A 23,475-nucleotide genomic window follows, 5' to 3' on the forward strand; every position below is an offset into this window, starting at 1 on the left:
TGTAGTGTCTCTGGACCTAGACCTAAATGCTATGATCATGGTTGACCTAAAAAAAATTTTAAAAAATTGAATTTTGCACATTGTTTTGTGTTTTTAATATGAAAATTGATGTATACATAGTTTTCATGTCAAATTCTATTAATGATATCAAAATGCATTGAATTTGAATGCATTTTGATATCATTAATAGAGTATGACATGAAAACTATGTATCAATTTTTATATTAAAAACACAAAACAATGCAAAATTCAATTTTTTTTTTTTTTTTTTTTTTTTTTTTAGGTCAACCATGATCCTAGCATTTAGGTCTAGGTCCAGAGATTACTAAAACTCAAAAAACTTTGAAAAAAAAAATTAATTTTTTTTTTTTTTTTTTTGCAATTTCGGTTACCCGCCTTGAAAAATGCGCCGGGTACCCGGGCACAAAATTACCGAAAATCAGACCCCTAACACACACACACAAGTTAATGATGTGACTATCTAGAACAATTTCTGCATGGGTTATGGGTATGGAGGTCATTAAATTAATCATGCAACAGGGCCTCAGATTCGACAAGAATCACAGAATCGACTCTTGTTTGTAATGTTTCTCGTAACATTTTTTCGGATAATCAGCATCTTTCATTGAATCATGCAGTAAGTAATGTTTTTTTATTCTCGCAAACTGGCACAAAATCGAGGCCCTGTGCAACTGCATGTAGCAAGTGTAAATAATCTGCTTAAGTATTGTTTCACACTTATTTGGCTGATTCATGAGGTTACAAATAATTTTTTAATGTTTACAATCATTGTTACAGGACGTGGAGGATAAGGACAAGGGACAACGGACATCTATTGTCTTCAACACATCCAAAAGAGAACTGTTCACCCCACAGAATGGATTCAAAAGTTTACAAAAGAAATTAAGGAGTAGCTGGAAAATTACCAGGTAAAAACCATTTTTGTTCGTTATGTATAGGCCTACCGAAACACCTTTTGAGTGGGGTAGTGGAGCTTCATCAGTAAGGGGTACCATATATCTTTCAATGGGTTATTCCAGTTGAAACCTATCACCCCCTATGGAAGACATAATCTTAATCGTCCACACGGGGTAGATTTCAAATGGAGTCACCCATTCAGGTAGCTTCAGGTAACCCCATTTGAAGTTTACACTCCCTGTGTGGAAGATTATAGACTGGCCCCCAGTCTCGGTTCGGTTCCATCTCTGGATAATGTAACAATAAATAATTACGTAATGCCTTATGAAAAAAATGCCAACTCCCCCCTTATTTTCTTCAATGCCAAAAACCCATTCCTCTTCCTCCACAAATCGACGCCACTACCTACACCCCCCATCGCCAACCACGCAGCAATATAGAAATATACTCGTATTATAAGTGACGCGAAAGTCCATTGAGCGCTGATTCCGAGACTGGTCCAATCTGTTAGAGATCTCACTTCCAAATATTCGTTCAACGAAGCACGGTGATTCCGATGTCAATTACGAAAGCCCCGCCCCAGTTTCAATTCAAATATGGTAGCACAAAGCTATGCCGTGGGATGTGACTTAAGATCGGATGGGACACTTGTCAACAACTGAGAGGTATTGAGCTCAAGTGGCACGCGTCTGATAGACCCATGGTACTCATAATAATAAAAGGCAACCACTCGACTCGGACTTAGGCCTATTGTCCATATTGCGTACATTATCGCGTGCGGTTTGCAAATGTTTGCACATTATTTAGCTAGGGAAGCCTTTTCAAATATCCCGCTGCCAAGCTGCGTTGATTGGTCGGATACAATATCGTTGTTTAGTCGCTACACAAGCGTTAATGTAGTGAAAACATGGACGTGGTATATAGAAAGATTGCGTGACTCCAAATCCGTAAAAGTGAACTTCCAGCAGTTTGTGGGAGCTGGAAGTCAAATTGCCTACAGACTGGGAGGGTCCGTGTATTGGGTTGATTTTTAATGCTATGTAATCTACATTACCAGTCGTTCTCCACGGACCCGAGGGAGGGTCTAGGAAGATTAAGGACATGTCTTTCATAGGGGTATGGATTTTAACTGTAACAGCCCAATTACACTGATGTGGGTCTCCTATCATTTGAGTCTTGTTTTACATCTTCAAGTTTCAGTATAAAATTTGTGACATTCCAAATTGTATCCTTGATGGTTTTAATATTTTTTGAGGGTAGCCCTTGAGGTCAATCAACTTCTGTCATCAGATGGAGGAGGGGGGAACTGACACAATGTGTTATTTACTCATGGCAAGCTGAAATTATGAGAGGGAAACTTGAGGTTTGAAAAGAAAATACATACAAACTGAAGCAAAATCCTGTCTGCTTGGAGGGAAATTTCAAGCTTATATTCCTGGGAAATTTACATACTTAGAGCTCATAATGAAGCCATACTTAAAGGCACTTGTTAAAAGCTCTTTCTTAGCATTATACAGATTACAACTATTCCTCATGTTTTAAACTGTAAATGAATGTAAGAAATCAAGTTTGATGTAAATTGATAATTGATTCTTTGTAGCCATAAAGAAGAGATAACAGAAGAGAAGCTAGCCAATGCCAAAGTCTTTGTTCTTGGAGGACCCAGAGAGAAATTCACATCTCCAGAGGTGAGTTATTATATTAAGTTAAAGCCATATTATAAAATTTCTGTAAAAATAGATTAGTATTTATTTTCCATAAAATGTTAGCTTTTACTGTCAGATATGTCCCCTTTTAATTTTGAGCCGAACAAGTGAGGTAAAGCATAGAAAATTGTAATTTACTACTAGCCCCCACTCGGGGTGTGTGTGTATGTGTATCCTGCACACCGTGTATGTACTGTGCATACGTGTTCGTCACTGTTCGACTAATATTTCCATCGTAATAATAAAACACCGGTTCCGTCCTTTTATTCAAAATCTTTATTGACTAAAGTAAATTACAATCGTGTAAAAACCAGAATTTAGAGGGCGTTCTCCTCAGCAAATGTTTTAATATGGCTTTAAGCATAGGAGGAAATCATGGTATTCATGGCCACAATTGCATTTTTGGGTGCAATTGCATTTTTTTTTTCCAATTTGTTTTTACAAAAATTTTAAAAAAAGGAAGTTATAGACTTTAAATTACTTGTTATTCAAAATTGGAACTGGGGAAATACTGCTCCTAAATCAAGGTGAGAATGTTGGCGAGAATCTGAGAATTGATTGATATTTTATTCTTTGTAGCTATAAAGAAGAGATTACGGAATAAAACCTAATAAACTTAGTAGTTTGGGTTCTTTTTCTGGAAATCACTTTTATTTTTGCGTTTTTTGGACAATTGTGTCGCGTCTTCCACCTGTGCTTATGTTAACTTACAGAGAATCTGATTTACACCTTTAGTGGTGAACTTTGATGGGCAAATCAGCCTCAACCAAGGGAGAGAGATCCTTTTGGATGTTTAAGATGATGGATACTCACAACAGCACATGTAAATGATATTTGGCATGGATTTGTGACCAAGATTTTACTTAACTCCCTGGACACTACTGGTCATCTAATAGCATTTCTGATTGGTTGATTACTTGAAATGCTCATTTCAATTGCCAATTATGACTAGGCTTAATGGTCAAACTTGCATTTGCAGATGATCTTATTAATACCCTCCTTGATTGGTTCAAAATTGGGCATAATATTCATTTTGGCCAATCGGCAAGTAGTTCTCATTTATGTGGAGACTTAAAACTCCTCATATTATTATTCCTGTTTATTGTTTCAGTTCGAAGCTATTAAGAAGTTTATTGACAATGGCGGCAGTGTACTGGTGCTCGTGGGGGAAGGAGGTGAATCCAAATTTGACACAAATATCAACTTTTTACTGGAGGACTTTGGTATCATGATTAACAATGGTAAGTGAGGAATTACTGTAAAAGTGGACATTTTTGTGGTACATTAATTTTTGTGCTTTTCGCACGCAACACAAATTTAAAACAAGCAATGTAGTTCAAAGTCGACAAAGGGCGAAAAATTACAGGCTCAAAAATTACCACTTGTACAGTAGATCATTCTAGTAGTATGAGAGTAATGAGTGGCTGCCACAGAATTAGAGAAGGAGAACCGGGACTCCCTATACCGCCACGTACAATCGCGCCGTCAGCTATGGGGAGAAAATTGGGGGTATTCGGGTCCTTCTGTGTCTCATTTGTAGCGTCTTTGTACTTGCGTGCAGGTCGCATCAAGTGCGTCTCTCAAATGCGCCCAATATCTATGTCCCGCCTGCATGACAACGAATGCCTTGAGCGCATTCCGAGGGAAACCGAATACCCCCAATTTTTCTGGTTTTAATTCTGTGGTGGCTGCATTTCATCTTGTGTGTGTTCCCTTCGCGAGGCTATATCTTGACCTGACTCAATGATTTATGATGATCCCTATTTCAGTAAGTTTTTTTACTCGCTTTTTAAAACATAAATGATTAATGAAAGTGGTCCAAATAATGCCAAAAGAATTGAAATCAGTGACGATTCTGCTGTACCACACATTTCTTAAACACTTGAGAACGTTCCTGTAATCTTATTGGTTCTTACCCGTGTGATATGACACGATATCACACGGGTCAGCGTGTGTGCATCGGCGCGATACGCGGACTCGCTATTTGAACCAATCGGGAGGCGCACTGCAACAACGGGACTGATCGATTTTAAGCCCTAGGTAATTCCTTGTAAAATGCAGAATTTAGTTTGATTAAAATTTGTAATACTTACAATATTTTTATTTGAATTAAAGTGTTTAAGAATGAGAATAAAGGTATTGTTTTTAGCCGCTGTCGTGCATCTATTGTCTCATATAATACGGGCGACATTATTTTTGGCGTAAAACAACTCGGCTCCGCCTCGTTGTTTTACTTAAAATAATGATGTCGCCCGTGTTATATGGTACATTAATTTTTGTGCTTTTCGCACGCAACACAAATTTAAAACAAGCAATGTAGTTCAAAGTCGACAAAGGGCGAAAAATTACAGGCTCAAAAATTACCACTTGTACAGTAGATCATTCTAGAAGTATGAGAGTAACAGGCCTCAAAATAAGCCAGAATTTCTGAGGGCCATTTGGGCCCTTGTTCTTAAATGTTTGAGGGCCCTCAAAAAAATTTGTAGGTCCAAATTTGGGTCATTGGTACTATGAACCCCACAAAAAGTGAGCAAATTGCCACAAATTTTGCAGGCCATTTGGGCCCGCTGGGTGTGCCTTTTGTGGGCCCTCACTGATTTTCAGGGGCCGAGGGCCCTTGGGACCTCCTTATTTTGAGCCCTGGAGAGTAATGAGTGGCTGCATTTCATCTTCTTGTGTGTGTTCCCTTCGCGAGGCTATATCTTGACCTGACTCAATGATTTATGATGAGCCCTATTTCAGTTTACACTTTTTTTACTCGGTAATCAAAACATAAATGATAAATGAAAGTGGTCCAAATAATGCCAAAAGAATTGAAATCAGTGAAGATTCTGCTGTACCACACATATAGCAAGTGAGTTGGTAATTAATAACTGGGTAACATCTTGTGTATAATTGTACCACTACTGGGATCTTCTTTTGTAATAAGCAAATTTTTAAAAAGCGCAGAGATTGTTTGTGCGCTATGCACAGGCACAATGCCTAGTCGTTGATCCACAAGCCTCAGCACACTTTACAGTGAGTTTGATGACATTAATAATTGTAACATGCATAAACACACTGCATACATTTATCTGTATCTCCTGTCACCAATGTAATGAAATTGGAAATAACGATCTTTTGCATATATAGTCTTTCAGTGTTTGGGTTTTGTTGAGTTCCAACTTCTTCAAATGTTAGCTCTTCAAGGAAAAGCTTTACATGGGCACCATTTCTCCTAATGCACAATTGTTTTGTCCATAGGTCTGGAGACTGTTAAGATCCAGATGACAGATTTCTCTTCAAATGTTCCTGCAGTGTGACAGGAACTGGCTTCAGATAACCCCATAGGAAGAAATAAGAACATAGTATAATTCAGATCTTCTGGAAAGTAACCGATGTGGAAAGTTGAGAACAGTTACCGTTTCTTGATTTTACCAAAAGAAGTACAAGCCTATAACACCTTACTTGCTGAGTGCACACCATAATGTCACTGTTTGCGAATGTAATGGTCTTTCCACGACTTTGTGGGGTGGGTGTAGCCCCAAAACACCATGTTCTTCTTGTTTACATGTCCACTAAGAAGAAAATGGGCTTCATCTGTCCACCAGATATCATCAAACCAATCAGGATATAGTTCTAATCTTGCAAATGCAGCCTGGCAAAAAAGAACACATACTTGCTTGTCTCAAGCAAGTAATCCCTGCTTCACCTGGATATGATAAGGAAAAAAGTTCTGGTCTTTTTCTCAAACTTCTGTGGACTGAACTCCTCGGAATTGCTGAATTAAGTTCCTGTGATATGCTCCTAACACTTTTCTTTGGTGACTGTAACATCGTCACATTAACTCTTTGGACATTGTCCACTGTTCTAGTTGTTCTTGGTCTACCAGAACTGTGTTTATTCTTGTTCGTAGCTGTCCTTACATATTGAACTTGAAAACTAGTTTTTGTAAAGTTGGCTAAGAAGGAGCATCGATGTTAAATGTCACTTCAAATCGCTGCTGTGTTCCCAAATTTAAACTCTTGAAATAAAACAGAACAAGTTTAATTCTCTGTTCAACAAAATAAAATACTGTGTCTGCCATGCTGTGGCTGGACCTATTCAAATAACCCGCTAAATGCACTGTGCGGGCAGTGAACATAACCTTTTATTGGGACACCCGGTCTGTTATTAAAATATGGATTAGCTTGAATGAATTCCCAGCAAACATACATAGTCTTTGAACAAACTGTCTGGACTATACTATGTCCCATCGGGCGCTGAAGGTGACTTTTCCCCTCCTTTAAAACACCAGGCTGGATACACACATCCTGCGTTCTGAACCCAGCTGATTCATTGGTACTAACTTCCGCAGCCACTAATTTTGGGTAGGGTGCAATTGATATTAAGATAATGTTTAACTTAGCTTTGATGATGCACTATCACCTGATTTCGCCTTGTTCATTAGGTTAAAAACAGCTCTTCTAAAGCTCTTGTTGATGTCACAAAAAGAGCCTTTATTATCATACAGCCTTACTTCTTAGGGCGGACCCAGCTGCATTTGTACCAAACTTTATTGACGGATTTATATTTTGACCTTGACAGATGCGGTGGTTAGGACATCATACTACAAGTACTTTCATCCCAAAGAAGCACTTATTTCAAATGGTGTATTAAATAGGTAAGGTGATTACTGACAATGTGTGACTGATATGCCCAAGAAAACTAAAGAATTTCTGTGGCTTCATAAAAATGATTTGTGTGCACTAAGGCAGGCCCGGAAATGCCACTTTTCCTATTTTTTACTCAAAATTATTAGTTACGTATTTTCCACCTTTTTATTTTATTGAACTCTACTCGCAGATCCAAGTAAAATAAAATAGGGCCTATTTGAGTTGAAAAAGTACATAAAAATGGCAGTTGTTGAATTAACTATTGAGTATATTTGTTTCATTCCCAGGGCAATAAGCCAGGCAGCAGGCAAAGTCATACCCAATGCAGGGGACGAGGAAGACGCAGCTAATGATACACAGTAAGTATAAGTAGTATGACATGTTGGATGTAACGTTGCAGTGGCAGATTCAAATCACGCGCTAACCTAATCCCACATATACATATGCATAGAAGGGCAATTTGTCCGTATGTTGGCGATGCAACAGTGTAAACGCACCGATTCAAATCTGCCACTGCGAAATCCAACATGGCGGTACTCTAAACTTGAGACGAGACACGCTGTAGTTGTATGTCTCTTCCAGGAGTAGGTGCAGTTTACATTCCTACCAAACCTATTGCCTATTTCATTCATTTGATTTGATTTTACATTTATCCTAATTTTCTTGTTTGGCATATACGGGGTGAACATAACCTGGTACCTTAATTCTTCTCCAGTCTGTATTTTGTTTAGGTTGTTAAGTACTTGTGTACATACATATCAAAACGGTGCACTTGTCGGCTGCTACATGTGTCTCATTTCACATAATCGCTAGGATTAAATACCAGACTCATCTCAAGTGAAGCTCACTTCAAATCATTCCCAAGTGGCATGTTTTAGGAATACAGAGGACTCTCCTTGACCATGTGACTTCAGGGATGATTCAGTGACCTCCACTTGAGATGAGTCTGGAATTTATTCCTAGCTATTATGTGAAATGAGACACATGTAGCAGCCGACAAGTGCATCATTTTGATATGGATGTACACATATGGGGAAAGCTTTTACAGCACCCCTTCATCGTTATCCCATGATACAGCTTTGCTTCCATCCATTATCATTACTATTTATGTAACCCAGATATTGACCTAATCATGTTACTTAGTCATTTGTAACCCTACAAATACCATTCCATTATCATTTTTCTCTCTCCTTTTCTAACTCATTTCAAAAGTGGAAAATTTAGATGCTTTTCGCGACCCTAAATATTTTGTTCTCCCCAAAATTATGTTAGCTTGGGTTATGCCTTTATTATTATTATTCTTTTCCTTTTTGACTTAAACTGTACCCAATGGTTTTATTTAACATGGTCAATCATATATAATCATCTTATAATACTAACCCATATAACTTACCCTTTATCATTTTGCAGTTTGTTTTTCCAACCCATAATTTTCATGCATGGTAGTTGTCTTACCTTGCTCCTCCCCAGTAGAGCAGGATAAATATGTGGTATACTTGTGGCCCTTGAACATGTTTAAAACAAAACTGCCAAGAGGTTACATAGGAGGTTTTGCTTTAAACATGTTCAGGGGCCAGTGACAGAGGGTTTCCCTGCCCAATGACTACATACTGATGTAAAAACACCCAAAATGTGTGATTTTGGTGCATTGTTTAAAAATGCACCCAAGGTGGAAAATTGGGGTGCTTTTCGCTAAAAAAAAACATTTTTCTACCAAAAAAAGGGAATGTCGGTTTATAATTTTATTATGCCAATGTAACAGTTTTGTTCTGGGCTCTGTGGCTTTAAGGGAAGGGGTATGAACGTTTGGACAGTATTTATTGTGGGACATTATCGAATTGCATTCTGAATACGAAGAATGGCCTTCTGATATCAAATAATTTTGATTTTTTGAAATTCGCAATGTAATATACATTTTATGGCAAATCATTAAAAATTGATATTTTTGATATTTAACAGTACTCGAAGTTAACTTATAAATCTGATGATTTCTACCTAAAGTGTATGTAGGTGGGATGAAAAGCCGACGATCAATTGAAAATGTTGACCTTTCGTATTGAAGATATGGAATTTTTCCCAAAACACCAAAAAAAATTAGGTTTTTTGGGAAAAATCCATATCGTCAATATGCAAAGTCAAAATTTTCAATTGATCATCGACTTTTCCTCCAACTACATACACTAAAATTACCGAGGACTGTTACATCTCCAAAATGTGAAAAATATCAAATTTTAATATTTTGTCATAAAATTTGTATTATATCGTGAATTTCATAAAATGAAAATTATTTGATATCAGAAAGACATTCTTCGTATTCAGAATGCAATTTGATAGGTCTGATGTGCTCTCATGTCCCACAAAAATGCTGTCAAAATGCTCATTCCAGTTCCCTTAACTTTACCCAATAGTTTTATTTGCATCATTCATAACCCTAACTCTACTAACCCATTATCATTTTGTGGTATGTTTTTATTCATTTCTAACCCATTTCATGCGTATTGTTTAGACGCCAACGCGGGCAGTCTTCTCACCCTGCTTCTGCCAAACCACCTTCTGTACCCCCAGCAGAGCAGGATATGCATACTGAGTCCCAATCTTACAATGAGTGAGTTGCTGTGGCAATGGGCTATTCAGCTAAAATCCATACACCCTCTGTGGAAAATATGGGATTAATCTTCCACACAGAGGGTGTAGATTTCAAATGGAGTCACACATTCAGTAAACCCGCATTTGAAATTCACACTCCCTGTGTGGAAGAGGTCATCATGTCTTCTATAGGGGGTGTATGGATTTCAAGTGGAATAGCCCAATGTTGATGTTGCATGCTCGATGTTGTTGTTTATGGTTTATTTGTTCTTCATTTATAGCACATTTATATTTGTTCTGAAAATGCTACAATCTGTGTTTTGATAAAGTTGAGGGTGCTCTGGTTTTGCATAGCAAATCAATGGTAATTCAATTCAATTCAATTCAAGAAACATTTATTTCACAACTTCAAAAATACATAGTATAAATGACAAATGCCATAATTTTCGAACCAATTACATACAAAGCAAAGTAGTGAATCCGATCACAAGCCCACTGATGACAGTCAAATGCGATCACGTTAAAACAAACAACCTATTAAAAGGCAAGAGACAGGACAAGAGTGGGCCTGAGACAAGATTAAGAGGGGCATCAATAAAAAACCTAAAATAAAGTTGTGGGGCAACACGCTGGGAGAAGCAAGCTCGTGGGTGCGGGTTGCCGACAAACAGTACAAGCGAAAATACAAATACAAACAGGACAAGACAAGATATTACAAAAAAAATAAGATGTCAACAGAAGATTCTTTAATTCTCTAAATTTTGGGTAACATGTAGTGGATTACATAGACCATGACTGAGTGCAGCCAGTTGCAATCAGAGTAATGCCTTTTGTTGTTGTTATTATCGATTACAGCTCCGGTGACACCTCATTAATTTCCCTGGATCTTTGGTTGCATTGAAATAGTTTAGCATAATACTTTGAAAAATCAATATAATAGGGCTGTATGCCTAGTTTTCATGCCCCTTCAGTAAACATTGGCCTAATCCTACCCAGGAAAATATGCATGAGGTGTCACTGGAGTTTGAACAGATAATAGTACTCATTGTCTTTCTGTCAACATGGTTGAACAGTGTCTGAACACAGTAAAATTAAAAACTGTAAGGCAAAAAAAAAACAGACCGGTTGTAGTATTGGGCCCATCTGAACCATATTTTTTGATGTTTTTTCCTTTTTAGCTGTATGAAATTTTAAAAACAGCTGTTTTTTGGTGTAAGTGGATGATAGATGTTGATAGAATGTTTTGGCAAATTTTTTCCAAGTTTTCTGTTATTTTTAAAAGGTCATTTAGCCTCTTCCAGCCGACTTGGCAAACAGTTTTGTTGGGTTTTTTCGTTGCCTAAAGCACAATATTTTTACTGCACAAAGAGCCTTACTGTTTTTTGCAAAATTGACACATTTCTTGGAATTCCTTAGGTACAAGAAATATTTGCAAGCTTTAAACAATTCTCAATTTCATGTCATTTGTTGTTAAAATTTTGATGCACCCAAACATTTCATGCTTTATGCAGTCGACCAATGAAGGCATAGCTAATTTGCATATTAACTTTGCTGTGGGAAGGCATAGCGACTGCAAATAAGCCTTCGAAGGCATATATCATGTCTTTGAAGGCGTAATATGGACATGTCGATGCATATGAAGATCATTACTTAAACCGACTACATAAAATAACTGCATCTACGACCGCATAGCAACTGCATAGCGAAGGCATTCACTTTGGTAAGGGAAGAAGTTGAGCATTGTCTATGCCTGGCATTTGTGTTGAATCCATTCTATATGTATCTAATTCATTTGTTTGTATCCATTTATTGCAGGGCATTAACTTATTTATATCCATATGGTGCAACATTGAATGTAGCCAAGCCAGCAACTGCTGTGTTATCAACAGGGACAGTGTGTTTCCCATTGAATAGGCCTATCTGTGCATTTCACTCATCTAAGGTAAGTAGTACATGGGGTGGAGGTGGGATGTATGGTAGGGGAATTGTGTGGTGTGGGGTCTGCCAAGCTGGAAACTGCTGTGTTATCAACAGGGACAGTGTGTTTCCCATTGAATAGGCCTATCTGTGCATTTCACTCATCTAAGGTAAGTAGTACATGGGGTGGGGTGGGGATGTATGGTAGGGGAATTGTGTGGTGTGGGGTCTGCCAAGCCTGCAACTGCAGTGTTATCAACAGGAACAGTGTGTTTCCCATTGAATAGGCCTATCTGTGCATTTCACTCATCTAAGGTAAGTAGTACATGGGGTGGGGGTGGGATGTATGGTAGGGGAATTGTGTGGTGTGGGGTCTGCCAAGCTGGAAACTGCTGTGTTATCAACAGGGATAGTGTGTTGCCTATTGAATAGGCCTACGTGTGCATTTCACTTGTCTAAGGTAAGTAACATAAGGGGCGTGAGTTGGTTGCTTTGTGCAGTGTATGGTAAGCCCAGGGAAGTCACTCAACCTTAATGTTGTAGATGCATGTGACAAATTATTTTCGAAATACCCCAGTAACTAGATTTGGTATTTTCACCAAAAAGGACTCTTCAGTATTTAGGGCAATTTCCTGCCAAGTTGACTCCCTAAACAAGTTTGAACCAAAATATGATCACTTAAAACGGGTTCACACGATTCAACTAGCTTTTCTAGGAACGATATTTGAAGATCCGTAAATGCGGAACCTGCTTTCCGCATTCTTTCACAGAAAACAGAACACACCCCTTTCCACACATAAGTGTGAACACCAATATAGCCGAGTGTTCTGCCCCCCCCCCCCTCCCCCACTGGATGGGGTATGCCAATGCCAAGTCATTTACTATTTAGCTTGGCTTGAGTCAAGTCACTCATGCATTGGTGGTTGAGTGTCCAGGCAAGTCATTTACTGTTTAGCTTGGTTTGAGTCAAATCAAGTCAGACACATGCATTGGTAGAGTCAAAACCTTGCTTGAGTCAACTCATCTCACATAATAAGGTAATAGGGGTGTACGGTTGAGGTAACTCACACATGTTGTGTTCATAACTATTCATTCAATAATCCTGTTATCCAAACTCTTAATTGTGGATGGGCCATTCTGAATGATGAACTAAGGCCTAAAAACCTAAATGCAAAATGCTTTTTTCATTCATAAATGTAATTTTTAAAGTCCAAATGTATGGTAAAATATGCCTCAAATTACTTATATTTATCATCAAATCAGTGCAGAGTAGCTTAGATGTGAAAATCATCATTCTTTGCTTCAATTATCATTTTTTCTGGATTTTGCTAATAAAACAAAATAAAATGTAGAAAATTCCTCCCAAAAATGAAATTCGCATGGCCTGCAGGGAGCAAACCTTTTTTAACCTAACATGGGATTTTTGTTTCATTTCTCACAGTACTCCAAAGGCAAGTTAGCAGCCATGGGATCAGCACACATGTTTAGCGACCAGTACTTAGACAAAGAAGAAAAGCCAAGATAATGGACGTCATATTCCAATGGTTAACAACAGACAAAGTTGTACTCAATGGTATCGATGCTGAAGACCCAGAGGTGAGATGTTTGTTTGTTTGTTTGTGTAAGCACATGTTTAATGACTAGTACCTAGATTTAGGCAAAGTAAAAAAAAAGATGATAAGTGAGTTTTATATTACTGAATTCCTGCTTAGGTAAAGAGTCAGTAATACACCAAATCAACTCTTGCAAGATTTGTATTCTATATGTAAATATGGCACTAATGGCAGTAACAAAACTCCCAAAATTGGTGTGGTTTTTTTCTTCAAATATCGTAGCGATGTTATGAAGATGAAAGTCGTCGAAGGCCAAGTAATCATGAGATGCCAACCCTAGGAAGGCTCCTTATTTTTGTAAACATTTTGACACCCAAATTTGGCCAACTCCTTATTTCTGGCAAGTTTTGTGCCCTTGAAGTTGCATGTAATTTTGAAAAAAAAATTTGTTTGAATCCTCCCTATTTTGTGGATGTTAATGTTGGCATCTCTATATTAGGGGTAGATTTTAGTTTTCAGCACAGTACTTTAGCAGCCAATTTGGCGCAGTTTATGGCGTATACATAATTGGGGTTCTGATTGGCTAATTGAATCGCATCATCATCACATCGGCACCTCATTCGCTGGTCGAGCATCGCGTGACCTATTTCTTTATGTGATAATTGGACAGAGCAGGCGTACACCGCTGAAGTAATTTGCGAATAGTAAGACATGACCTTAATCAATCACACGAGGGGGGGGGGGTTCAAGTAACCCCATTTGAAATTTACACTACCTGTATGAAATATAAAGGTCATGTCTTTCATAGGGGGTATATGCATTTCAACTGAAATGGCCTATTTGCTTTATGAACTTTCACCTTCCTGGTTACACCCGAAGTCTGTGTTTTGTTCCTTCTCAGCGTATCACTTCATTCAATATGTGACTGTCCACGGCGAATGAGCCGTAAATTCCTCCCCAGGTCAATTTTGTTTTATTTCGTGTTTAAAAATAAACATCATAAACTTAAAAATGGTATATCATTTGACTTCAAAGCGATATCCAGAAGCGGAGTTATGGTTAGTTAAACTTTGCTCCTTCAACAAAATTATAGCTTTTTTCGTTTCTATGTGTGTCTCTTTTTCCACATTGCTGGCAATAAATATCAAACAGTCATAATTGGCGGTCATTTCAAATCATCCCCAAGTCAACAAGGTTTAAGAAGGTTCTCTCATTGTTAATTGTTGGTTATGCATACCTGTACAAATAACCCACCACTTGAAAAGGATTTAGCAAAAGCAAACAAAGACCAGAGCTATTAAAAGTTCTATAGCCATCTAAGGTAGAAGCTTATTATCCACTTCAATAATAGGATTATTGATTGGTGTTGTGACTATCAAAATAAGACAGATGTCGCGCCAGCTTAAATGACCGATGAATACGACCTTCGTACACATTTTACACCATAACTCAGAATACAATTTAGGGAATTTACGGCTCGTTTGTGCTGCCGGGTCACATATAACTTTGTGCATACAACTGCTTTACATGAAAAGGAATCAAACTGCGGATGGTTTTATAAAATTGTTGGGTTTTTTTGTTTTGTTTTGTTTTCCAGATTTCAGACTACAACATGTTACCTGATACAGCCAAGATGTCAGAGAAACTCAGGGCGTGTTTACAAAGAAAGCGATGACACTCCTCGAGACATGGCGTCGCTGTTTGACAATGCATTATTTAAGCTAGATACAAGTACTGTGCCTAAAGTAATCAGGTAGGTGAAGAAGATCATATAAATATATGGCTGAAAAAAACAAAAACAAATATGGTGAAACGGTGATCTGCTATACATCACGACACCTATTTGCAAAGACTGTTAGCACTGCCCAACTTGGCACAGTTTACGTTGTAAACATGGAGTGTTTTTCCGATTGGCTAATTGAATCACGTCATCATCATCACATCAGCCAGTGGTCAACATTTTCTAATGTCCCTCGCATGTTCAAAGGGTGTGTCTTCTTTATGAACAATAACATGTTACTTCCTTGGGCCATAGCTAGGGTCCAACGATTTTAGCGGCACATGCTGCAAAATTTTCCTTTCTCTGTGCAATTTCATTTGCTCCGCAAAATGCATGTTTTTCCGTGCTATTCACAATGAAATGTGAACAAAAATGGTCTTTGGTTTAACTGTATTGAAATATCAGCCTTGTTTGATGCAGCACAGTAAAGTAACCATAGATTAATAAACACATGAATATAACCATTTGCTAATTTGTCTTTTACTGTGTTGCTTACTTTCGCGTATTGGGGGTACTTCTCTAATTCTGTGGGATGTACGAATCACAGGGAATATGATTTGAAAGTATTTTTTTATGTACTTTGAAGCTTGTAAAAAGTATGAAATGGTGGGAAACTCCAGATATAGGGTGTTTTTCAAAATGGCCGCCAAAATTATATCATAATGCCAAAAATACAATATACTACATGACACAGTATATTGGCTGTTTTTTCCCCGCAAATCATTTATTCCTGGCCAACTTTTTTACTTTTTTGTCTTCATTCTGCGAACTAAATAATACTGAATGTTCCATGTTTGTCTTTTCATACACAGAGCTTATGATAATTTAGGAGTGAAACACGACCAGTTACAACTTATAACACCTCAATTTGAGTTACCGCTACCACCATTGCAGCCTGCTGTAAGTTTCCTATTGTTTTTTACCATCACAATATCAAAGGAATTAAAACACTGTATCATTGTAGACACACAATGTTTTTTACCTGTATCTAGTAACCTTCCTGTGGGTGTGCTGTCATGGTGTAGTGAAAGGAATGTGGGTGTTAAGCATACTAATTTTTTTCATCCTCCTTGGGATGTTCATAAATACTTTGGTGGGGGTTGGAAAATATGGGGATCAAAAAAAAGTCTTGAATAGGGGGAGGACGGGGATCAAAAAATTTGAGGGGTAAAATGTACGACAAGGCATGCACTTTACAAATTTTTTAATTTAAATTGATTCTTATATTTACAGGTGTTTCCCCCAGCCTTCAGGGAGCTACCTCCACCAGCCTTAGATCTGTTTGATTTAGATGAGTCATTCTCATCGGAGAAAGCAAGATTAGCACAGATTACAAATAAATGTAAGTGTTTAATCGCCATGGGGCAGGAAAAAACTCCTATGTACTTGTTGCCCTTGAACATGTTTAAAACAAAACTGCCAAGAGGTTATATAGGAGATTTTGCTTAAAACATGTTCAGGGCCAATGCCACATAGGAGTTTTTTTTGCTGGACTATTAAATGAAGATTTCAAAAAATGTTTTATTTGTACGAGATTGGAACAATTAGGCTCTTTGCGGCTAATTGTGAGCTATTAATTACATCCATTTGCGTTTGGGTGTTTACAAATAAGGGCTCATATTGAAATACCCTACCACGTTTTCACACAGAAAGAAGGCAGGATTCCCCTCGCTAAGCGTGCACCTTAGGAAAGCTCGGTCATAAAACGGATGGATTATATGCATCAGTGATACACCCTGCCCAGGATTTTAACAAAAGAAGGCTAGCACAGGAAAGCTGCAGGATGGCGCACACCTTCCTGTGTAAGGGAATTTCAATATGAGCCCTAACAAAATATGATTGGATCTCACGCATCGCATGTGTGACACGATCTGGTCCCGGGTCTGGTCCATGGGGGGGCCAAAGGCGGCAAATTTGAAAACCTCATAACTTAAGAACCAAGTGTGCTAGATCTTTGATGTTTTCAGTATTTGATATTTGATGGTACTACAAGGTAATAATTATTAGTAACTTGATTGTCATAAATGCCTCCTTTGGCCACCATGGAGCAGATCGTGTCACATAATATTCATGAGGTTATTAATCTGTACTAAGTGTACTGAGATTATACTTATCCAAACAGCACCGGAATGTATTGATATAGACAAGAATCTTTTTATGGTACTCATCAAATTTTATTTTTACTGATTATAACCTGCTTAAATTATCCAGGTACTGGATTTAATTTCAGTCAGTAACTCAAATTATCATTAGAGCAAACTACAAATTCACTCTTAGTTATTTGGGAAAGTTTGCAAACAGCATAGTTCCCAAGCTAAGGCCATGTGGCGCTCTATTTGCCCTGCAAGTTGAGAAATTCATGGACTGTCTTTTAGAATTTACAGGAGAGCATTATATAGCTCTTCTGGAGTCTTCAATGAGAGCTGTTTAGAGCATTTACAATAGAATGTAAGGAGAGAATGGTCAACTAAGGAGAGCTAAAAATCGCTCTTGCTCTACTCAAAAGGCAGTCCCTTGAGATTAACCCAGAGTAAAGAGAATAATAATAATGTGGGTTTTGTGTCTCATTGGTCCAATTTGGGGGCTAAATTGGGTTATTCCAGTTGTAATCCATACACCTCCTATGCAAGCTAGGCATTACCTTCATCTTACACACAGGGAGTGTGAATTTCAAATGGGGTTACCTGAATGGGTGACTCCATTTGAAATCTACACCCCCTCTGTGAGAAATTAAGGCATGTCTAACATACGGGGTGTATGGATTTCAACAGGAATTGCCCATTACCAAATTGACCGAGGCTTAAAATCTGATGACTTCAAACTTAATTTGTGCTAATTCCCCCCCCCCCCTTTCCAATCAGGTTCTGATGACGACTTGGAATACTATGTGCGAGAGTGTGGAGAAATTCTTGGAGTGACAGGAAAGCTACCTGCAGATAGCCAAGATGCCAAGCATATATTAGAACATGTATTTCACCAAGTAGTAGAATTCAAGAAACTCAATCAGGTAAGCCAATGCTGTTGTAATGTATACTGCGCCAAAAAAGTACCCTTACACTTAGAAAAAAATCCTGATTTTAAAACCAAACAATATTGGGTAAATGTATTTGTTTAATAGTTATAGATGTACTGTCTAATCCAGCACATTATGAAACCCCATTGAATCCAATGTGACTTCAAAAAGGAAAGTAACAAGCATTTGATTCAACAAAGGTCCAGTTTTAACAGTGACAAACTGGCCTATTCAAAAATCCATGGACTAGACATCTGGTTTGAGAGTAGTGAATGGCTAATTTATGTGCGCCTTTAATTCAAAACAAAAGGAAAAATTAAAACTGAACCAAAAGAACTGACAAATAAAATGAAAGTAATGAAAAGTGCAGATGAGCAAAAACTGAAATAAAAACTGCTTTAAATAACGCTCCTTTGAATTAACTACGTTGTCTCTTTGCGGCACTTGTTGTAATCTTTTCGCCTAGTTGTATAGGCCAGTTTGTCACTTTTAAAACGGGATCTTTGCCTAGTCAAATGCTTGTAACTTTGCTTCTTGAGGTCACATTGCATTCAATGAGGTGTCATAATGTGCAGTACTAGATAGTGCATATATTGAAAAAAATAAATGTACCCAAATATGGTTCAGTTTTAAAATTAGGATTTTTTTTCCAAGTGTGAGGATATTTTTTTGGCCAGTATAGTTTAATCAGTATCAAATAGGTGGGATTTGTTTGATTTTATTTCTGTGTAAAAAAGTAAACTGGGCCTTAAAATTCATTTCATTTTACTGCGGAGCAGGCGACTGCTAGGTTTCTAGTGAGATAGTAACCTCTGGTTGTAAAGCGTTGTTGGTATCCTCCAACAGCTACTGTATACAAATCAGATGTAGCTTGTTGTCCTGGTCTGCTTTTGCTATAAGATGGAACACATAAAGAGTATACAAGGTTCCTCCACTTGCATCCTTAGGATGTGTCTGAGAAAGCGAAGTTGGTGCTGCCTTACTAGAATGATAAGAGTCTGGGTGTCAGTCATAGCATAGATCCAGGTGTTACACAGTCAAGGTGCGATATTGAGCATAATCCTGTATCAAGATGTGTAAAATACATACTCATTACTCTCGCATTACTCTTGTTGCATTTGTGTTTGAAAAATTGGTTTTTGTGCATTCAAAAAATAATTTTAAATGTTTTAAAAGAATGAAAATAAACCAAAAAACATGTTTATTTTATAAATTATTTAAATGTTTTTAATGATAACATTATTACAATAATAAATTAATTAATAATAATTACAGCAATTTTCCCGATTTGTCAGAGGTCAAAAACCGGAAGTTACAACGCCGATTGGGCTTATTCCAGTTGAAATTCATATCTGTGGAATATGTGGTCTTAAAACTCCCACACATAGGGTTTAGATTTCAAGCGGAATCACCCATTCAGGTAATTCCATTTGATATTCACACACCTTGTGTGGAAGATTAAGGAACATGTCTTCAATAGGGGTAATATGGATTTCAACAGGAATAGCCTATTAAAGCAATCTTATAACATTTTCAAACAAAATAGATTAGCATTTCTTTGCCATAAAATGTTAGCTTTTACTGTCAGATATATCCCCTTCTATTTTTGAGCCGAACAACTACTTCAAAGCAAAGAAAATTGGAATATACTCCCAGCGCACATGTCGCAAAAACATCCCACTCCTTCGGTCATGTTGTGGTACGACCCTTTGTTAATGTATATCACCGTCGCGCATACGCCGCGTAGTACTGTGTGTTATGAACATCGTGTATGCGTTCGACTAACAATTCCATCGTAATAATAAAGGGCTGAATCAGCCTTTTATTCAAAATCTCTGATTTTGACAAAACTACAGCACCTAGAGTCTTGATTTTTGCAGGCTATATTGGTTTAATAAAGTACAATTTAATCATTTAAAAAAATTCAGTGAGGGCGTCCTCCTCAGCAAATGTTTTAATATGGCTTTAAGTTATGGGTGAGAACAAGTAGCGTAAATATGATATTTAGAGCTAACAGCATTTGGGAGCATAGTGGTGGTAAGATTGACTTTGTGAATGTGTTTACACAATTGAATAGCACACTATGGGCTCCAAAGAGCTATTCCAGTTGAAATTCATACACCCACTGTAGGAGACATAACCTTAATATCCCAAACGGGTGTATATTTCAAATGGAATCACCCATTCATGTAGCCCCATTTGAGTTTCACACTCTCTGCATGAAAGATTAAGGACATGTCTTCCATAGGATTGGATGTATTTCAACTAGAACAGCCTAGTTGACATCTTTGTTTGGCAGCGTCACATGTGTAGGTGTATGGGGGGGTAGGGCGTCAATCAATGTGGGACTTGCATCTGTGTGCTACTCAAGTAATCATATAAATATGCATGCCATGGAAATGTGAAGAAGTAATATGAATTTTGTATAAGAAGAGAGATGTTGACCAACTTTCAAATACCATTTTGTTTCCCGTTCAGAAATTTTGGACATCTGATACACACAACGTAACGGTCAGTTCTTAAAATAGAATAAGCATGGGGTGTACCACTGTCATGATATAGCTGATTGTGTAAATTACTTTTGAGAATTTATTTCAAACCTTCCTAAACTTGTGGTGTACATTGCTTGCATGTGCAATTGGCTGTTTTCAAGGTACATATGCAAGCATGTTGTCCTATCTTCCCTACCCTTATATATACTTATTGTCATCAGCAAGGTGAAGCAAACTGAAGTGATTTGCAGAATTTTTGCTGGGTGTATCCAATTTAGATACAGGAGTGTTGACTGTCAATGCACAAAAATGCACTCAATTGTCGCCAAGCTGTGAGGAACACATATAAATAAAACCATTTTGGCATCAACACAGATTTCCTTAATCTATATACATATCTGGCTTACAGCGGTGACTGAACACTGTAAAGCATGACATCCCTGGACGGGCAAAACCTCATGTACTTTTGCCCTTGAACATGGATGAAGCAAACCATTCAATATAAAGTCTACACCTCACGAGGCTTTATCCATTTTCAAGGGCCAAAAGTAAATATGAGGTATATATAATGTATTGAGCCAATCAGAGATGTGGTAATAGCATAGTCAGTAGGGATGGGTGATTAAATGGGATTATGCTTAAAATTGCTGAGAGATCTTGAAGCCCTTTATTGATTGGTTACTCAGCTGATTATACCATGTAATTAACCAATCAGGAGCCATGTAAGAAAGACTGCCCATGGGTTTAATCAAATTACTATGTGTAGTAAACCAACTGTTATGGCCTGATATACACCTTAGTCTCATAAGTGATGCATGCACTTGAACCCAATGTTTATTTTATGCATTTTGATCCTACATTAATTTGGAATTATCTTATAATTATTGGGCTATTCCATTTAAAATCCACACTACCCCTGTGGAAATAACCTTCCACAGGGGGGAGTATAAATTTCAAATGGAATGAACACATTAGGCAGCTCCATTTGGAACTTACTCTCCCTCTGTGGAAGATTCACATTGAATCTTTCTCAGAGGGTGTATGATATTCAAATGGAGCTGCCTATTGTGTTCATTCCATTTGAAATTCATACTCCCCATGTGAAAGATTTTTCCAAAATCTTCCACAGTGGTAGTGTGGATTTTAAATGGAATAACCCATTTATGTAGTACATTATATTTGTGTTGCACTTTTTCTCAAAGTAAGAAAGTGCTACTCTATTATAAAGGATAGCAGAATGATACTAGTCGATTTGGCTTCCTCGAGAGAGTGATATCAGCACTTTGTTGGAGTTACTTTGCACATGTACAGATGATCGCCTTTGGCAGTGCATGTAAAAATGCCAGTTCTTCTGAGTCAACAGGCACAATTTAATATTAATCGCACTGGGGCATGCACAGATGTCACTCTCTTGATGAAGCCAAATGTACCTTATTGTAAGGTTGTAGAAGGCATTCATTACTTTGATCAGTTGTTAACTTTGAAAACACTTTGCTAGATTTGTTCAGATTTTCCTGAAAACAACTGTTCAAATTGCCTCTGAACTAGTTTTTCTTGATTTTTGTGTGGCCTAAGCTTCTGTGCATAGTACTATAATGAACACCAAAGATAAAAACAATTTATCGCGTCTGATGTCACTGTCAATTACGATCCTTGATTGGTTAACACAGGTTAATCAGTGCATAAAAGGAAGACCGATTTATCTGGTGCTGATCGGAGAAAAGGAATAGCAGCAAATGGCGAAAAATTCTGTACTTTTACAAGGCAAAAAGCAGCTTTTCTAGGCATTGTGGGCATGGTGCCTTCGGTTAAGAAAGTTTCCTACTATAAAGACCTAACTTTTGAGATGGTTTGCATGTCGAAAGGTGCAAAATTAACAATAAGTCGCCCGGTTATAAATCCACGTTCAGCAAGTCATCATCACGACACTTGTAAACAAACCGTGCTCGAGTTTGATTGACAGATGACATCAGACGCGATAAATTCTCTTTATCTTTGTCTTTCATTGTAAACAGTAGCCTCTAAGGCCTCCTCAACAAATGAGTATGTCTCAAAAGCTTGCAAAAATTTTTAAATCAAATGTTAAAACTTACATTTTTACACATAACAAAATAGTTTTCACTCCCGCAATTAATTATTTTTACCAATATTTATGTTTTTAAAAACGCGCAAAATTAGTACACTGGCAAATTTCTCCGAGACAAATGAGCGCCGCAAAACAAATGTGCACTTCAGCTCTCATACCTTTTGAATATTGTTTTTGCCTAATTGGTCTGAATAAGTGTATGTTGGGGATCTTGTTTCATTTACTCATTATTGTTTTTGTCATATTTTGTTTTTGTAGGAGGGTGACTTGGATGACGGATTATTGTGAGATCATCACCATGGCAACTGAACTGTAGATCATCTCTGTGTGTGTGTAATTACATAGTTATCCATCATACTGGCCTATGTAACAAGGTTTGAAACATGTTGGCATCATTTTCACCTGATGCTTGTCAATGCCTTTTGAGGGCTATTCAGTTTAAATCCATACACCCTCTATGGAAGACATGATCTTAATATTCCACACAGGAGTGTGAATTTCAAATGGGGTTACCTGAATGGTGACACCAATTAAAATCTACACCCCCTGTGTGGGTGATTAAGGTCATGTCTTCCATAGGGGTGTATGGATTTCATCTGAATAGCCCTTTGAATTGACAGTTGAGGAACCAACTCTCACTCTCCCTGTGAAAACTATATTATGAAAGGTTGACGCTTAAATGATGAATTACGATGTAAAACACAATAAATACTATTATTCAGATTAGCATTAACCCTAACTGTACCCATGGTTGTAAGCTATCAGAAGGGAATGAAGAAACAAAAATGGA

The 23,475-nt window shown here is 37.6% G+C and overlaps 1 protein-coding gene across 1 annotated transcript in view; it reads left to right on the top strand.

Moving 5' to 3' along the window:
* LOC140139968 (intraflagellar transport protein 52 homolog) overlaps window positions 1-23,221 on the top strand; it is a 36,184-nt gene extending 12,963 nt beyond the window's left edge. Inside the window, 15 exon segments of the mRNA XM_072161775.1 lie at window positions 799-929; window positions 2,519-2,606; window positions 3,736-3,865; window positions 7,191-7,266; window positions 7,546-7,617; window positions 9,765-9,863; window positions 11,660-11,786; window positions 13,203-13,272; window positions 13,275-13,357; window positions 14,912-14,977; window positions 14,979-15,067; window positions 15,907-15,994; window positions 16,328-16,436; window positions 17,956-18,101; window positions 22,944-23,221. Coding sequence (XP_072017876.1) covers window positions 799-929; window positions 2,519-2,606; window positions 3,736-3,865; window positions 7,191-7,266; window positions 7,546-7,617; window positions 9,765-9,863; window positions 11,660-11,786; window positions 13,203-13,272; window positions 13,275-13,357; window positions 14,912-14,977; window positions 14,979-15,067; window positions 15,907-15,994; window positions 16,328-16,436; window positions 17,956-18,101; window positions 22,944-22,973 — 1,404 coding nt within the window. The 3' untranslated portion in view covers window positions 22,974-23,221.
* Window positions 23,222-23,475: the final 254 nt, after the last annotated feature.

Source organism: Amphiura filiformis, chromosome 18 (genome assembly GCF_039555335.1).
Source record: "Amphiura filiformis chromosome 18, Afil_fr2py, whole genome shotgun sequence".
Classification (NCBI taxonomy): Eukaryota; Metazoa; Echinodermata; class Ophiuroidea; order Amphilepidida; family Amphiuridae; genus Amphiura; species Amphiura filiformis.